The 19,623-nt window shown below is 37.7% G+C and overlaps 1 protein-coding gene across 1 annotated transcript; it reads left to right on the forward strand.

Annotated features, from left to right (window-relative positions):
- Nucleotides 1-2,620: 2,620 nt before the first annotated feature.
- Nucleotides 2,621-13,401, forward strand: LOC139738757 (serine/threonine-protein phosphatase 2A catalytic subunit beta isoform). The gene is made up of 7 exons (XM_071649399.1): nucleotides 2,621-2,860; nucleotides 5,243-5,452; nucleotides 9,054-9,227; nucleotides 10,830-10,919; nucleotides 11,316-11,477; nucleotides 12,023-12,141; nucleotides 13,167-13,401. The coding sequence occupies exons 1-7, from the start codon at nucleotides 2,759-2,761 to the stop codon at nucleotides 13,237-13,239; spliced, it is 930 nt and encodes a 309-aa protein (XP_071505500.1). The 5' UTR covers nucleotides 2,621-2,758; the 3' UTR covers nucleotides 13,240-13,401.
- The last annotated feature ends 6,222 nt before the right edge of the window (nucleotides 13,402-19,623 follow it).

The raw sequence follows: 19,623 nt of genomic DNA on the forward strand, positions 1-19,623 counted from the left end.
TCCATATTTATGGAAGAAGGAAAGACTGTAATATTTCATTTGTGAGTGTTCAATAAGTAAATTCTGAATAAGTTAGTATGAGTTTGAATTTGAATTTGAGTTATTATCATTTGACAATTCTCTCATGACGTTGTTGTCAAATTAAGTCCTGTCGTTATAATTTATGTCATTGGTTTATTTAGAAAATATCTCCTATTGATAATCGTCAATGCCCTATATCTCCTTGGTATTCTGAAATGGAGTTAAAGCTTTATAGGAAAATGATTACTTAAACGACAATTCACCTTTGTATGTGGATGGAGTGAATGCAGTGTATGGGCACATCAGTGAAAATTTGAGGAAAATAGGACAAGCCGTTCAAAAGTTATTTGTTCTTTAGATTTCTGCGCAGTCACTGCATGGGGCTGGATGAGAAGACTATCCTACTACAGCTTGTGATGTCACATGCGTTGAACGATATAAGGAAAATATAAAGAGAATTTCCAAAAAAAAAAAAAAGATGAAATTGTGTGAAAAAAGTGTAGGCCTACACATTTCCTCGACTTATTCAATTCAATTCAATTTATTCGGCACAAAATAAATCAAAAGTACATTATGTATACACAATGAAAACAAAAGCAATGTGTATAAACATACATGCACATGTAATGGAAATTAATGCCGGGACCCCTTTGAAGCATCTGGTGCTTGTTGTTGGGGCCCAAAACAAGATTATACAAAATATACAGTTGTTCAATGGCATATTGTCCAAAAATGAAAAGAAAGAAAAAAAAAGTACACAAAAAAACTTATCAGCCCTATACACTATACACACACACCACGTTCTTATCACACACACAGCGCACACCCAACACACTCATTCATTAGCAATGTCAGGATCAGAGTAGTGAAGAGAAGGAGAATTGGTAGCAAGCAGTCTACTCAGTCATGGATTATTGTTAGGGGTACTAGTAATTCCCCTGCCGTCTGAAAAAGGCAAGTCAAATGCTCTTTCATTATGAGAGAAAAGTGAAAACATGTTGAATTTTCTTTATCCTTATCGTTCTACACCTGTCACATGACATTGTGACATCACACATTGTCACAAGCCGTATTATAGTCTTCTTATCCAGCGATCATGGCGGTACTAAAACAAAAATCCCTTATACTTTTGAGCAGATTGCCGATTTTCCTCAAACTTTCACTAATGTTGCCTTCTCTCAATTCACATGTAGAAGAAAATGATTTTGTCCTTTGATAATTAAAAAAGAATAGACACAGTTAATTGATTGCAAGACTGTGAGGGGGTGATTACATCACCTCACTTACTTTGAATTGCTGAAATCTGATTCTTAAAAAATTGTGGTCATAATATGATTTAGATAGACGGAGATTATATTCCAAAAGCACAGTGATATTCAGGCTTTTCTCACAGTTTTGACCAGGAGAACTTAAATGCGCTTAACAAAAGTTCTCAAAATTTTAATGTAATCTTGATTTGAGATACACTGTAATCTGAGGTATTATATTCAACTATATAAGATGAACTGTGACAGACTTTAGACGTTTAATAGGCCAGTCGGTCTCATTAACACCCTCACACTGTACAAAGTCCTCTGTAAATTCATTTCAATCTCGGATATAAATGCTTTGTGTTATTCCATATTGAGCATGAGAGGTCAAAAGCGATAATAAAATTTGGCGGACTGTGATCTTTCTGCTTTTCTTGAAGTTGAGGTGCTTCCGCATGCACAGCGTTCAAGTTTGCTGTATCACAATTAAAAGAGTAATATCTAACAAGTCAGTGTGTAGGCCTATTACATCAGTAGCAATCTGACTTGAATTTCAATCATAAATTTTTTATAAGATGGATTTGCATTCAGTCGTAAAGTTGCGATTGATTTGAATCAATCACAAGTCTTTATAAGACGGGGCCTGATCGGCATCATGACGGTAAAAGCACCCTTCTTATATTCAGCGCAATTTTTAGATAAATCCCTTTCACATGCACCAAAGTTTGACGAAATACTAAGAGAGAGAGAGAGAGAGAGATAAAGAGAATAATATTAGAGCCTTATTACCACGACAAACACAAGACAGAGAAAGACCTAAAGGCCTAAATATTTCGCAATATCATTTTTTGTTTTTATTGAATCCGTTGAATAAACTGTGACTCATCATAGACAAAAACTCATCGATTGTTACACGGTTTTGACACGCACTTTGCGAAGTTCATTCACATCGTTCACCAAGCTAGTTCCCGTACGCGTGTTTTTTTTAGACGGCACAGATTGGGGAAACTAAAAATCTATCGGGGACCCTATCCCTAAACCTAACCCTAATCCTAATCCTAACCCTAACCATCAAACCCTAACCCTAACCCTAACCCTAACCCTAACCCCAAGCCTAACCCTAACCCTAACCATAACCATAACCAAAAACCCTAACCCAACGTTTTTCCCATAGGTTTAACACGCGCCATGCCCCAATCTGTGCCGTCTTAAAAAAAAACGCTTCCCGTACGCGATACACACACTACGCATTACATCTTGTAATCCGCCTCGCCACCGGTGACGTCAGAGGAACGGCGGGTCAATCAGGCTAGCGCCGCCATGTTTGTTTGATAGTCCGTTGGTACAATTCGTCGCGAAGCGTAGTGGCTGTCCCTCCACACATATAAGGCCTACCCCCTGCAAAATTGCATCATTTCGTGTGCCAACAACGTGATAAATAGTGCGAAAGAGTTGTTTGGATTGTAGAAATACAACTAATAATCAACATGACGGATACAGCGTCTGCGAAAGAGTTAGACGCAGCTATTGAACAGCTTAACGATTGCAAGCAGCTACCAGAGAGTCAAGTCAAGCATCTCTGTGAACTGGTAAGAGCCGGTGTGGTAACGCGTTGTTACTGTGTGTAAACGTATAAAACGTGTGTAGAAAGCGCATCTTGCATGTCCTTCCAAATCCCAACTATCGGTTTCGTATTCTTCAAGTGTTAATACGCTGCTTGCGCTGCGGTGCACTTCTTCGAACCAAACAAGGAAGGAAAAAGAAATAGGCCTAGTCTATATTTATGCTTGTTATAGTCTGATAGAATAAAGCGTATGAACACGGCAATATCCGAGCGTAACTTTAACACATGTGAGTCACACACAGAATAATTTACATTCATGATTACAGCAATAGCATGGTTAGACGTCTGTCCGAAAGCTATCATTAGTATCAATTAGAAAAAGGTGTAATTTAACCTGGGTTGGGGACGACTGGGTCCAGTAGCGTTCAAATACCGTATTTACATGTAGGTATGCCTAGGCCTAGTACAACACCATCTCCATGATCTCACGAGTCAAAGACATCATAATAAGCAGAAGTCAAGGAAGTGAATGACATGAATTACAGAGAGTGTGAGACATACATGCCTACCTCTCCCTCACTATGCATGGGCAGCTCTGCCAATAAGTTTCTGTTGTAATGTAGGTTCTATCTGTACTGTGTGGACAATTTTAAAAAGTATAAAGAGCACGTTCACAAACTCTGAAAATAATACCCAGGTTTTTTGTTTTGTTTTTTTGTGAGTGCCATAAAAACAAAAGCAGCCTGGAGAAGGCAGATAATCATATTTAATTTTAGTTTTTACTGCATATGTCCAGATGATGATGTGTGCTGGGTGCTATGGGCCTGAGTATTGGGGGGGGGGGGGAGGGATGGAAATGGGGAGGGGGAGGGAGGTGACCTGGTTGATTGCACCTTGAAAGTGATCCGCATTATATTATTATTTTGAATTGCATTCATGCCCTCCCGAGTCTGGTCAGGATACCAATATTTTGTGCATCGTAACTATAGAGTGAACTGAAAACCATTGTAAGAAAAATTAGGTTATTTTCTTCATGATTGTACTGTAGTATGTGATATGCACTCTGCGGATTGGGCTATACATGTACAGTTGTACATTTACATGTACATACTACAAATACTTCAATCCTTTGACTACATGTACTTGTATACCTGTTCACCACTAATATGTGGTCCATGTTATAGTCATATCATTTTTTTTTTTTTTTTTTGCTGCAAATGACCTTACTTTCACAGGGCTGCCAACATTGGAAACAAGTTGAGAGTGAGACTCCCATAGGCCAATGCTATGATTTAGGAGGCAAAATGAGTGAGATCAATAGAAATGCATGCAAATGACATAAAGTTTTAGAGTGAGAAAGGACCAATATGAGTGAGTCTCACTCTCAATGAGTGAGAGTTGGCAGCCCTGCTTTCATATATGACATGTATAAATTTAAATTGTTTTATTCTATGTACAGTATGTACACATGTACCTGGTAATAGTACTTACATGTATACACTGTAGTTGTACATGTATATATACTTTCACTTTCAAATGCCACATGTTTTGGGTAAGATCAAATGACTACACCAGATTTTCCAAGATCAGAACAATACAAGGCAGTTTTGGCTGAAAATTTTTTACAGTACATGTATGTACATGTGAACAACTTCTGTTGTACAGTACTGTACATGAAAGTACACCTACTACAATTTGACATGTTCAGCTTTATTTTTGATGAACACTCTCTTCAGTTTCATGGTTCTGTATCTAGTGATACTTGTATGACTGAATCTTTTTATCAGGTGATCCGAGCATCCTTTGGATCACCTTCTGTATCTGTACGAATTATTTGTTAGATTTCATTCTTCTGAGATTATTTTTTGATGAAAAATTATAGTCCAGATTGTCAAAGATACAAGTGTACTTTCACTCTTGTGCTCAAAAAATGAACTGATTTGTCTAATTCATGTATTTTCCGTTTGTTTTCATAGTTATATCTTTTCATGTTGATTTGATTGTACCCATTTTCGTAGTCTGACGTTTCAGCTCATTTTGCCACTTGTATCTCTATTGTACATGTAGTTGATAAAGTTCAGGTTGACACTTGGAGTCAATAAGATTTCAGATTAGGCTCATGTTCTGTGAGCATGTGTATGAGGTACATTGTGTACAATACATTGTGTGTGTAACACTGCAGTCATGTACAAACTCTAGTGTACACTCATGAACATGCTCTATGACACAGCTCCAAATGATAGTACTGGAAATACATTTACTTATAAAGTTGCAAATTGAATTGCTGATGTGAATAATTTTTACAAATATGCATGTGTCTGTGTCTGTTTACTGTATTTATTTGCTGGGTTGATGTTATTGGTTATATTTAATAACTGATTTGGATATCTTCTTTAATCTTCAACAGGCAAAAGAAATCCTCACCAAGGAGTCCAATGTACAAGAAGTCAAATGCCCTGTCACAGTCTGCGGAGATGTCCACGGCCAATTTCATGATCTCATGGAACTCTTTCGTATAGGAGGACGGTCTCCAGACACAAACTACCTTTTCATGGGCGACTATGTAGATAGGGGCTATTATTCTGTGGAAACTGTGACACTTCTGGTCTGTTTAAAGGTTTGTAGTCAATACTTCACTGATATCATTCTGTGTTCACCTTTTCCCTGAGTGCAGCAGTAAAATAGGTATAATGATGATATCATGAGCATGAAGGATGCACTATTAAAGTACAAAAGCAATGTCAATGATAATGAGGAAGGAAAAGGAGAGGGGAGGGGGGGGGGGGGGTGTTGTACAGTACATGATACAGTTCGATCTCGATTATCCGGCCTCCTTTTATCCGGAAATCTCTATTATCGGGACGCGTTCACGCAATGAAGGATTTTTTTTTTTCATCCAAAAATTGAGAAAAAACTGCGACTTTAACATCTTTTCATGGATCTATTTCACTAATTTCATAAGATGTGCATGATAGGTTTCTCAATATCTAATGAGGTAAAACATGTATGATTTTCACATACATGTAAAGATATACTTTATTTTTGTGAAGAAGGGACTACAATTTTGCGCAGGCTAGCATAGATTACACCACCGTTGCGGGGTACGCTACCTGCCTAGCTGCCAGTGCACTGGGACGGCAGCTTGGACGGCAGCTATATAATACATTAACATTGTGTCTCCCATATCCGGCCAATTTGCTTATCCGGATGAGCGCCGGACCCGACATGGCCGGATAATCGAGGTCAAACTGTACTAACAAGACATGTTTGGGGAAAAAAAAAAATCAAGAAACATGTGTTCAACCTCAAAGAATAACTTGCATAAGTAGATGGTTCCTGAGTCTTGTCAAGATCTTTTCCAAGATCTCTTACACTTGCATTAAACTTCTAGATTTGTTTGTATTTGAAAGAAATTTCTAGCCCACCTACATGTACGTTGCACAATTGTATCAAATACTGCAAAATGAGGAATATTCGCATGCATTTTAAATGCAAATGGTCCCTGTGGTTAGGTCAAATGCATACGCAGTCGCACAGCGCAAGTTTCTTATAGAGACCTACGCTATCGACTCTTTTGAGCGTTTACGTTTTGGCCCATTTCCCCAAGCCCGAAGAAGTCCGATCCACTGTAGTCAGTGGTGCAATCACAGTTCGGCTCATGATTCGGCTGAGGGGAATGACAGCTTTAGCAAACTTCTTTTGTGATGTCATACTAACAGGCCTTGAAATAGGATTTTGGAGGGGCAAGGCCATTTAGAAAAGGGCACTTTTTCCAAGAGGCTAGCCATTAAAGGGCACTTATGTCAGTCAGAGGGGCACCAAGGCCACATTGGAAAGGGCATGTTGAGTGTTTATACGTGATGTGAATGCCCCATAGAGCTGTATGCTATGGACCGTGCTGCTACACTCCAGCAGCGCAAGCACGCATAAGATCTCTCCGCAGCAGACGACGTTAGGCAGTAGGCCATACGCAATACGATGTAGGTTCTGTAATACAGTACGTTCTCAACGCATACGCCACGCTCGCTTTGGAGCACTTCCGGTGCCATTTTGCTTTGAGCATGTGGGCATGAATGCAGAGCGAGAGAGATGGCAATGCTTGCAGCCGTCCGACAGGCCTGGCATTTTTTAGCATGGCTTGCGACCACTTGCTCCAGCCCGCCGCTGCCTACAGTTGTAGCTAGTAACTCTATGGCTGCTGCGCTGCGGAGGCAGTCAGGACGGTAAAAGCCGTTCGGGCGTACATGTACGTACACGTCGTCTCGTATCTCGGAAAGATACTTTGAGTTTGAATCAGATATATTGGGACGCGATTGAACTGAAGGTATGATATTTGAGATCAGGAAAGTTGTTCAAGCTTATTAAAGTGTAGACTTTGAGAAAGGGCATATTATACGTCATAAATAATAACTTTCATTCTAAAAGGGCACCACGGCCACAAGAAAGAGGGCACATTTTTTGGGGCCGTAACTTTGATCAAGGAAAAAAAGGCATTACGGCCAACGAGAGGGGCACCGATGGCCATGGCCGTCAGTGGCCATCGGTTAATTCGAGGCCTGTACTAAGAAGCACATATGCACGCACCCTGGCATTACTACAGACTGCGTGATGCGCAGAGAAGACAACGAAGGCAACGTTAACCAGCAACACCTACGCGCTTTACTCTTGATGACTGCTCAACTTTGGCAATCTTCGTATACTTCTACAAGTGATCGGCAGTATCATCAACAGCACCCTCTACACTACCAGGACTATGCGCCTTTAAATTTCGCGAGAGCCAAGATTCGCGAAATTAAAATGCACATGAAAGTTCTTGTCTACACTATACGCATTAAATGTTAGAGGCAACTCACAACAATTTCATGCCGCGAGAAAGGCTGTCGGCTCCAATTTGCGAAAATTTCATGCTGCGAAAATGTGTTTTACAGTAATATGTGCAGTTTTGCACTACTGCAGTGGGGGGAAAAGCCTTACTCCTAGGGTTCTAGGTTACGTGTACTCCAGCTGTCAGCCTCTACCATAGAGGAAAGCAATTGTCTGGTGAAGTATTTGTGTAGAGCCTGTAATTGATTGTGACTCATAGTTCACTTCCTTTGCCTTTGTGAGACCCATGTGAAGGCTACATCTGTAGCTACAAGTACAACACTTCCCAATGCCCATGAAATTTATCAGGGACTAAGCGCATCTATAACTAGAGAAGCACTCTAAGAGCGCAGACCTCCGCCAAGCATGCAGCTCATTTCCATCACTGATCTTGTTCTTCCATATATATCAGTGATTTCCACCCATACGTAGTTATGCTGAAAGTGTTTATAATAGTGTGCTGAAAGTCTCCCGATTTCCCAATGTACAGTAGAAGCCTTTGTTACGTCATAAACCCTCAGTTGCACAGCGCGCCTCACCCTAGCAGAAACTAGAGCACGCACTTTAGTGTGCGCATGCAAACCTCAAATACGCGCAGCCTGAACTTGCAAGTTCATTGACCCTACCTGTAACTGCCGAAATATCAAAGATCCTTCATAGATTCCCCCAAAATTCTCTGATCACTACCAAAAGTTAATCGTTTGTTACTTGTGTCATTCTCAACCTTTCCTGCAAGTTTCATCCCAATCCGTTATCTACTTTTTGAGTTATTTTGCGCACAGACAAATGAACGAACTAATGAACGAACGAACAAACCAACAGTAACGATAACATAACCTCTTCCCTTGGCGGAGGTAACAATGTGTATACAATGCCTATACACATTATGTATGTTATTCTACTTATCGGTAAAAGACTGCATGCATGCACCACATCACTTCCTGTATGGCTGACTAAAATGTGGTTTATTTTATTGCTGAGTGTATACATTGTAAGATTGCAAAATCTTTGTCAGTTTCATCTGTTTATGCCAGATGTACCCAGTATTGTTTGTTTCCTGTGCTACATTGTACGTGTGTACCAGAATCTGTGCATGTTACGTGATGAAGCTGCTTAGCATGTGAATTTAAATGGAGTCAAAGACATTCATTAGCCTACCCTGTCCTAAATGCCATTATATTTTGGGCTTATAAAGGAAAGATGTTGGCTTACGGCTAGAATTTGATGAAACTGCAGATTCCTGTGATAATGTCAGAAACGGGTTGCAGACTCATAAAGTGTATGCATAGAAATGTGTATAGTGTTTTTGTGCCTGTGATTAATGGGAATTACGACCTTCTTTCTGTATGCAACAGGTTAGGTACAGGGAACGAATAACTATTTTGAGGGGCAACCATGAGAGCCGGCAGATCACACAAGTCTATGGCTTCTACGACGAATGTCTACGGAAGTATGGCAATGCCAATGTTTGGAAGTACTTCACAGATCTCTTCGACTTTTTACCGCTCACAGCACTGGTAGATGGGCAGGTAAGAGTTTCATTAGCATGACTGTTTTCATTTCAGTGGTGATCAATTTTTCTCTTTATTGACTACTTAAATGCTCCATGTCCTTCCGTTATGTGTAATGCTATTGTCTTGCAATTTCAGAGTACTGTCGGTGAGTGTACAGTGTATACCTGGCTTCATTCAATCAATTGTACACATGTATTACAGTGCACTCTCATTACAACGAACACGGTTATAACGAAATTTCGTTACAACGAAGTAAAACTTCTGGTCCCAAAATTATCACCATTAAGGTCTATGGTACAAAATTCGCTTACAACGAACACGGTTATAGCGAAATGTACGTTATAACGAAGTCTTTTTCGAGCGCCACTGACAAAGAAAAACAAAAGAAATGTGCTCCGTTATAACGAAATGCGAATTGCTTTCGAAAATATGTAGCGGAACAAGCATTTATAGCGTCTCTGCATGGGCGAACTGTGTTCGCTCCGTGCGTCACGCACACTTTCTGAGGGGAACTTGCATTTAATATAATACAATAATCCCATCCCATTTCACATATCTTTTCAGTGTATGATAAGTATTCAGTAAGCAGAATATGATATATATGCGTGGTTTCATTGTTTACGTTATGTATTGTCTTTGTTCGGTTATAACGAAATTTCGTTATAACGAAAGAAAACTGCCGGTCCCGAGCATTTCGTTACAACGGGAGTGCACAATACATGTATTGGACATGTATTAACAAGTCAGCTAGCTACTGTCACTGGGGATTTCTACAATGTATGAATGTTATAAAAGATTTTGACTATATTTTATGAAATGGTGGTTGTACATACATTGTACAGTATATCAAGTTGAAATTATTTCAAATAGTGATCAAGGGACTTGTCTAGAATGTAAACAAAGGGTACTATGTTTCGCTATGACTCATACTTGTAAGGTATATTCATGCCCTGTTTGCATGCAATTTCAGCAAATGCTGTGTAGTGTACACTGAAGTTTGCATGTTGGATCAAGTATTTCGCAAGACGCTGTTGTCATACTCTTTATTTAGCATGTAAATAATAAACTCATACTATTGTAACTGATCAAAGTTCATTTGGCAGTGTGCCACTTGACCAACTTAATGCTTTGCTCTTTTAACCTCTGTGAGTCAGTCGCTGCTGTATATGATAAGAAGCCAGCAGTTGTTCAAACCAATGCAGATTGTGTTGTACCTTAACGTTATTGATTTATGAGCATGCAGTGCTTCAATGTCTTTTATGATTTTTTTTGGTTGCTTTTTAAAACTCCAAATGTTGATAAACAGGCGCAGAAAGTTGATATCCAGCAATGAATGTCACCAAAGGAAGCACATGTACACTGTACACATGAACCATCACAACATGTCTATTTCAGGGAATCCAAAATAAGCAGTTGCTTACTATGCAAGTTGTAGAGTACATTTTTTCTTGTTCATACAATTGTTCATTAGTTATTATAGTTCCACTCTGTTTGCTTTAGTGAATATGATAGCATATTACTCTTGTGATGATTTTTTGCAGAGTATTCTTATGATGAATTCTGAGTAACAGCAAAAAATTATGAATTGCTGTCTGTTGTTTTTTGTTTCCTGCTCAGATATTCTGTCTCCATGGTGGTCTGTCGCCCTCCATTGATACTTTAGATCACATCCGTGCTTTGGATCGCATCCAAGAAGTACCACATGAGGTAAGTTGATGTAAAAATTGGCTCTTTTCAAATTCATTAAAAAGATATTATTCAATTTGTTGATATTTTTGTGCTGTGCATTAGTCTTTAAAATGTTTATTAGTTGTATGAATGAGTGTTGAGTCCCTTTCTTGTTCTATGAAGCTTTCTCATATTGTGGTGTTGTTGTTGTTGTTTTTTTAGTGATATTCAAATTTACTGTTACCTTAAAGAAGATGCAATCCAGTTATGTGTCATTACAATAGCTGTCTATTGTGTGTGATGACACAGTACATGCAATTCACACCTGAATATACAACCATTGTTGGTAATACATCATTTTCATTCCTAATTTATTAGAATATTTGTGTGCATTTTCACAGCATAACCATGTGTTTTTCATCTTTACATGAACAGGGTCCCATGTGTGACCTTCTGTGGTCAGACCCAGATGACCGAGGTGGCTGGGGCATCTCTCCTCGCGGTGCTGGCTATACATTTGGTCAAGACATCTCAGAGACTTTCAACCACACTAATGGACTGACGCTCATCTCGAGAGCCCATCAACTCGTCATGGAGGTAAACATGACAAATTTTCTTTCCTAGCTGATGCTCTTGAACATCTTTTGAGGAAATAGTGCTGAAAAATGTCTATCAAGAGATGACCTACTTTGGTTACTTGGTGCATTCGTATCCACATGCTTATATCTCCTCCCAAAGAAACAAACAAAACAAAAGAACAAATATGTTCAGATATTAAGTAAACAAGTACAGAGATAAACAAGGAGTCTGTTGATATGCCATTGTTTTCCATATCTTATTTTCATATATTTTTTAGTATGCCATGCATTATTATGAAAGCCTATTGTAGATGGGAATCAAGACCTTTTAAGCTATTGTTAAATGATGTGATTTGATGCATACTCACATTGGTAGAGAATTTTTCAAAGGTACAAGTTTGTTTTGAATAGATATATTGAAAATGTGATGCTTTAATACTGAATGAAAAGAAAATTGTTTTCAGGAAATATTGTGAATGGTGTAATTGTTGATTGCTTTGTTTGTCTGTGAATGTAGGAAGAAGTGATGTTCATGATTTTTATGTGTTGTATTTTTTTTCCTAGGGTTACAACTGGTGTCATGACAGGAATGTTGTGACCATATTCAGTGCTCCAAACTACTGCTATAGATGTGGCAACCAGGCAGCTATCATGGAATTGGATGATGCTTTGAAGTATTCCTTGTAAGTATCTCTACAACACTATGGCTAATCTTTAAATGATCAGGACTGTGTTTTTCAAATCGATCCTTGACCCTGTATGATTCCTGCTCCCCCCACCCCCCATTCAAACTCATATTTCCTTGTTTGAGGACATCCAGACTTTATGAATGTAGCATTGAATTACCTTGATTGTGAAGATTTAAACAGTTAAGGGGTAGTCTCAGGAACCAGGTGCTCAGTGGGGAAAAAAAAATGAACTCATTAGGGATAATATTGAAGAAAGTCTTCTCTTTCTAATATCTTCTTTTAAACATTTACAGTATTACCCAACTCTTACTTACAAAAATCTTTTGAGGAAAGTCCCAATAGCTGCTCAGATTCTGTGATGGCATTGGCACACTAACTTAGATGTTGTACAAGAACCACAGTCATGTCTTTATTGATGAAAGACTGTAGATCAAAGGCCTAGTGTGCTCTAGTTGACAATGAGTCTTGGGTGCTCATTGGCATGTACCAAGAATTTCTGTGTGCTTATCTGCTCGTAAACTTGTGACATATCTGAAAAAGTTCTTTTTCCAATTTGCACTGCACACCACACTTAGTATAGATTAATGAATCCTACTTTTTGCCTGAATCACAGAAAATCAGCATCATTGGGCTTGAAAAGCTATTTTGGAAATGTGACAAGACCCTTTGCCAGCTCTGGAGATTTTTTTCAGATACAATTTTCAAACTTCCCCAGTAGTTACAAACTGAAGTTTTTCTATTTCTGCAAATCGGCACCAATATACTGTAAAAGCTGTAATTATTGTATACAAATATTTTCCCGAATGAGGAGGTCACAGACGTTTTCATGAGATCTTGTTTTCGCGATTTGACTTCATGGTTATCGTAAGTGCACAAATACCCTAGCGTGTGATGATATTTTCATGTATTGTTGAATTTGCAAAATTTGCAAAAATAACAGCTTTTTCAATAGCTGCCATCATATTCTGTGATTTTGAGTGTTGCTGCTTACTGATCCTATACTCTTTATTCACCCTCAGCTTGCAATTTGACCCAGCCCCTAGAAGAGGAGAGCCCCACGTGACCCGACGTACCCCAGACTACTTCCTGTGAGAAGATTGAGGGGAAAAGCAGCCTGAAGGGTTCTCATCTGACCTTATCATCCCTTCAGACTAACATGACATGGATTATTAGATCTCCCTGTCTCTTTGGCAATCACTTGGTAATCCTTCAAAGAGAGATCAGTACAAATTTAGACAATGTTTCCTTTAGCTTCTCCCCAAATTAAATACAGAAGGTAATTTCCTTCGTTTGTTTTTCTGTTTGTTCAAAGAATGTTATGGGCTCAAATGGAAAGAGTTTTGTTTAAAATCATTTGTAGTCGTTCTCTGCTATATCAATATCCAGGTTGTGTCAGTTCCGCTGTGTGGAGTGCCGAGGACACGACTGACAGTAACTATTCATGGTAATGTGATACTGGCTAATGTGTCCTCGTATCTTGTTGGCATTCAGGTGGGAATAATGCTATCATTACCATATGACAAGTGTTTAGTTGCAGAGAAGCTAAGAGAAACATTAGTATGCTGCTTTGGTATTCCTCTTTTTTCTTTTTCTCAGATTATCCAAGGATGTTTTAACATCTGTACCCAAATATTGATCTCTACATTTGGAAATGAATGTGTATGTTTCAATTATTTCATATGATGTCTGCATGGTATGACCTGTGAATATCACAAAGAGGGTATGATTACCAAATATAACTTTAACACCCTCTATTGTCATCAGTAAATTTCTGTACTGATGCTTGTTCCCGTCGAAAGTGTGTCCTTCCTGCAAACTGGTATCAAGACTGAAGTTGAATTGAGAAAAAGAGATTGGTATGTCCTTCCTTGAAAGGCATGATCTTAAAATTCTTTGTGAGATAAAAATGCAACCGGATGGTGGGGATGGGATATGATAGTAATTTTTTCTTTTATTTCCAATGATACCAGTGAGACCATGCTCAGTTTTATTTATTTATTTATTTTTTAGATGAAAAGTTTGCAATTCCATGACAGATTCTAAAATAAGGAGAAGAAAAACAACAACAATTAGATGTGGGAAATTCTGGTAAGAACAGATGATAGTGAACTTTACTTTCAGCATCTGTGGAACCTCCAAAGCAGAATTGATTTCTGATATCTAGTACACGTTTCTCTGATACTGCCATACTAATACTGATACTGACATCTACATAGCCATTCAACAGGTTTCTAGTTCAGGTCTTATTTCTGCATTTTTACTTGAATCAATCCCTTTGTAAAACATACTTGAAAGGTAATTACAAATATGAGAAGTTCAATGCTTATGTGTTGATGTGTATCAAAAGGTTAAAGACTAACAAAGACTCATTTGTCTAAAAACACAAAATGTCTATCTTAATTGTAAGTTCTTTTTATTTTGATATTTTTTCTTTGGTTTTGTTTCAAGAATTGGTAAACATTTCCAAGGACTGAGTGTAGTTGAATCCGTTGACGTGTTTCCTCCTGTGATGTGCAGCAGTTTATCACTGTTTTACTGTTTCAGATAATCTCAACACACCATGTAAATGAAAAAGTATAAGTTATAGAAATAAATTTGCCAACTGTCCAGTGTATCTGGCATCTTTTCAAGATACGTGCGAGTAGACCATGATACTTTTGTTGATGAGATTTGACTCTTCTTCTGGTGTAGGGTAGTTTTCCTTCCGTGACAAGTTAAGATAACATTGAATGGATAGAAACGACTTGTAGAGGCAACGATTTAAGCAGATTGAGTCAAAATGTTTTGCAGTACGTAATAAACTACTATTCGTTTGACATTACTCAGTGGAATGTGGGTGTAAATTCATTCCTTGAATATTTTAATCATAATTCAGTTTCATATAGACAGAGTCTGCACTGGCAGTTACTCAAGTCACCATATTAGTGAATGTTTGAAGGACATCTACATGTGTAAGATAGATGAAACTATTCCCAAAGAATCGTAAATGTCACTGATTTTGTAATATTGAAATGCTACATATGTACTCTGTTTTAAGTGATAATTGTGGCTTAAAAAGAAAAAAAAAGAAGATCCTTAATATGTTATCGAGGAGGGAAAATGAATCAGGATTGCTCCTTGAAGAAAGTGTTTATTGCAATTACTTATTACAGTGTATTTATAAAGTTGTTAGATCACATGAGACCTGTCTTGAAAGGGATTTGCCAGGTGGGATTTACTGTATAAGAACTTAACATTGGTAAAAAGATGTCTTTGTGTTATGTGTTTTAGTGTTTGTAATGTTCACAAATGTATTTGCTGAATGTGTTGTAAGAACAAATTTAATGTATGAAGTATTGGTGTTGTAATGCATTGAGCCACATTGGGGATATTTAATTTCATTATTATTTTTCTTATTGGCCAGCTATGTGAGTGGCAATTGTCCAGAAGCTGTAACAAAGGCAAATACATTTGTGAACATATCTATGTAATGACTTGCAGCCTAGCTGTGAAATAGAAAGCAGCTTTACAGAAACTGTGTATTTGATCCATGTGAAGTGCATTTACACATGTGAAAGAATAATCTTTGCAGGCTGCAGCGTGATTTTAAGAAAAAATAAATAAGAAGTTTTGTATGTTTTTATTATTCATTACTAAGTAGGTAGCAGTGCTCACTCATCAGCATCAGCTATAGGAATGATGGAAAGACACCAGTGAAGTTTAGGAAATGGTGAAAGATATCCGCATGCATACTCACAGTATGTGGGCATTGTCCTTTCTGACCGGTTCAGTTTAAGGAAGAATTTAGTTCGCGGATTCTCATATTGAATATCTGCATTGTGCAAGCAGTAATCATGTTTACTCACTCCCACTTTGTATGCACACATTTTCATATCACTCTGCAGAACAGTTTCTGTCATTTTATCCGTATATGCTATCTAATGCACTCATGTTACAAGGAATGAACTTTACTGTTCTTTGAATTGGAAAATGCCTTTAAAACAAAGTTCAAGGCACAGAGCTGTGTAACATACTACAAGCGTGCGTTCTTTCACCAATGAGAAATGCGGATGTGTCAGCAATGTATACTTTAGAGGAGACTTCACCTGTTTTGAAAGCTGGAATAATTGATATCAAAGAAACCAAATGCAGTTCAGCAAAAGTTTGAGCAATACCAGACAAATGTCAGGAAAATTTGAATTATTCAATATTATCAGTAATCTTTGAAAATGGCATTCTTACTAGGGGACCTTGAAACAGCAGTCCTGTGTGTTGAGCATGATGCATCTTATTTAGAATCTTTGTCAAGTTACAATGGATGAAAAGACCTCAAATTTTAGTCTTTTCTTATGAGATAGGAATCAGTTCCTCTATCTAGATAGATTTGTAAGTGCATAGTGTTCATCATATTATATAGGTATGAAAATAATTTTTTTTTTAAACAGTATTCTGAGAGACGATGGCATTTCATGCCAAAAACATCGGGTTTAATGGGTATCACACAAGCAGTGATAGCCTAGGAGTCTTGAGACAGTTATCATGGCTGCCCCTGAAATGCTTTGTTTATCTACCGATGGACTTGATAATGTTCAAATCTTTCTTCAAATATGTCCTGAATTGCTCAAAATTTGACTCTTCTGTGTTTCATTGTGCTACACTCACACAGTGTTTTATCTTTTTCTTTGAGTGCTTACTCCTTTGTTGGAGTGAAAGTCATGTAGGTGAAAGTCATAGTAAATTCCATTGATATTATATGTACAGTGGTAGCCAATAAATTCTGTTTTTCCTTGGAGCAGAGCGTCATTGCCGTAGGATTACCCTGCGCTGCCTACGAATTCATGTAAGAGCCGTCAGTATTTTTGTTCATATCCAAAGTATGTTGTATGTCTGGAATGCTTAAGCACATTATTTTAGCACCATGCATTTTTATGCCTCCGCCACGAAGTGGTGCCGGAGGCATTATGTTTTCGGGTTGTCCGTCCGTCCGTCCGTAATGAATTTTGTGGACAGGGTAACTACCAAAACCTTTTGAGGTATCCTAATGAAACTTGGCATGTATGTGTATTAGGGGGTGAAGTTGTGCCTATCAACTTTTGGGTGCACATGCTCAAGGTCAAAGGTCAAAAGGTCAAGGTCAAATGCTTAAAATTTTACTATTTCCCCCATATCTATGCAATGCCTAAAGATATTTTCTTGAAACTTAGTGTATACATGTACTACTCAATTAAGATTCTCTGGTGAAAGTTTGGGGTCATGAGGTCAAAAGGTCAAAGGTCAAAAGGTCAAGCAAAATGTTAAAATTTCACTTTTTTCTCTGTATCTTGGAAATTGTTCAAGGTATCTTCATGGAACATAGTATATATGCATCTACTGACTGGCAGTGGTTATCTAGGGAATTTAGGGTTTATGGGGTCAAAGGTCAGGGGTCAAAGGTCAAGGGCAATACTTCAAAATGTTACTATTTTCCTGATATTTATGCAATGCCAGCAGGATTTTTTTTAAACTCGATGTATGCATGTATAACCCAATAGAGATTCTCTGGGATTTGTTTTTTTTTTGCCAAGAACGTCAAAGGTCAAAAGGTCAAAGATCAAGTGAAAGTGCTGAACTTACTTCTTTCTCCATATCTCGGAAGTGGCTCAAGTTATCTTGAAACCTAGTACATGCTGTTCTGCCTGACAGTGATTCTCTTATAAATCAAAGGCCAGATGAAAATGATAACAATTTACTGTTCAATACAGAAATTGCGCTTTTTCTCCATACCTTGAAAATTACTCAGTGCATAAACTTATGAAATGGTCAATGTCAAGTTAAAGTCCTTAAATCCCAAATACATGCTCTCCTATTCATCCAATTAAACATAGGTCAAGGAAGGTAAACATTCAATACATTTGTGACAAACATGTCATTTTAATATTTTGCCAATTTTGTGAAAATGTAATCACACATTGTCCACATGTACTATAGACCTATTAGGAGAATCATGCATTATGGCGGAGGCATACCAGTCGCCATAGCGACATTTCTAGTTTTTTCTTGTTATGACATGAATAATTTCATGTGACATTGTATTTTGTTAACACAAGTAACATTAGTGAAACTTCTCAAGTACATTATATATCAGCAGAACAGTTTGTTTTCATGAAGCTTTAATTGACTCCCAAGAAGGAATATTAAGTAGCTACTTTTCTAAAGAAAACACCATTCATTAGGTTCAAGGCAGCAAGTCAATACAATATGCTTTGATTGACCGTATGTGTGCATCAGTCTATTTCAGGTTAGGTTGTAAAACAGACACCTGTACATTGCATGAACATCACCAGCACTGTCACATTCATAATTTATGCGCAAACTTTGCCCTTTTCTTCTGCACTTCATCACGTAAGAGGCGCACTACTTCCAGAAATTTATGTGCAGTACAGATTTATTTTCAAGATTTTCTGTCTGACTGACACTTGCAAATATACAAAGGTTGACAGTTATCATTATTTGCTAATGTGCCAGATGCTTCTGAATAAGGACACCATTCAGCTAGATCAGAAAAAAAGGAACTATTGATTTATGTAGAGGCAGTTTTAAACTTTGTGTAATTCCCAAATTTGTGTCCATTTGTGTATATTTGACTGAATACTCTCTATGTTCATATTTGGTAACAGACTTGTATTTACCCCTCTGTAATTGCATTGCATACCATCAAATTACATTTATTCAAAAACGTTTGTTACTTTCCATGCTTGTGACATCATTTAGGTCTGAGAGTGAGAGAGAAAATTGTTTTCACGTGTTTAAGAAAAAAAATAAAGCAATGCTCTAAGTGTGAATTATTGGTCTTTCTTTCCATTATTGAGTGGTAATGTGTGGAATATTAATAAGTCATCACAACCATAGGTACAATGTATTTATTTGTTGCATGGCACATTTCTCACCTCTGCAAATGTACAAATCCATTTCAAACCTTGTTGCTTGAAGCTAGATGCTAGCAGACAAAACACACCAAAGTCAGGCTGAACATAACATTTTGAGTAGCGGCAATTATATTCCTGCACAAGATTGTTTCCTCCCAGCTAGATTGGTAGCAGCTATTCTTTGGGCTGTGTACATAAACTTTATTTCACATTGATAATCAAGTCACACCCCCCCCCCCCCTTAACATGTGCCAGTTTGAATGCCCTTGTGGAAAACGTATACATGGCATACATTGGTCACAGTGTCACATTTTACAGAAAACGTAATCATTGACACTGCTCAAAATGATAATAATAAATATATGTAATAACGTAAAAAGGCTTTCAAAATGACAGAATTTTCATGAAAATCACAAAATAAAAATACTGTAAAAGAATTTTAGTGTTTCACTTTTTTTTATATCCACATTTATACAGATCAGATGAGATGAGGATCCCACCACATTACAATTCTTCCATTTGTTTGAATAAACAGTACACACACACACACACACACACACACACACACATATAATATATATATATATATATA

The sequence above is a fragment of the Diadema antillarum genome, unplaced genomic scaffold (genome assembly GCF_040938485.1).
Source record: "Diadema antillarum isolate AM-2024a unplaced genomic scaffold, OU_Dant_1.0 scf00000029, whole genome shotgun sequence".
In the NCBI taxonomy this organism is placed as follows: domain Eukaryota; kingdom Metazoa; phylum Echinodermata; class Echinoidea; order Diadematoida; family Diadematidae; genus Diadema; species Diadema antillarum.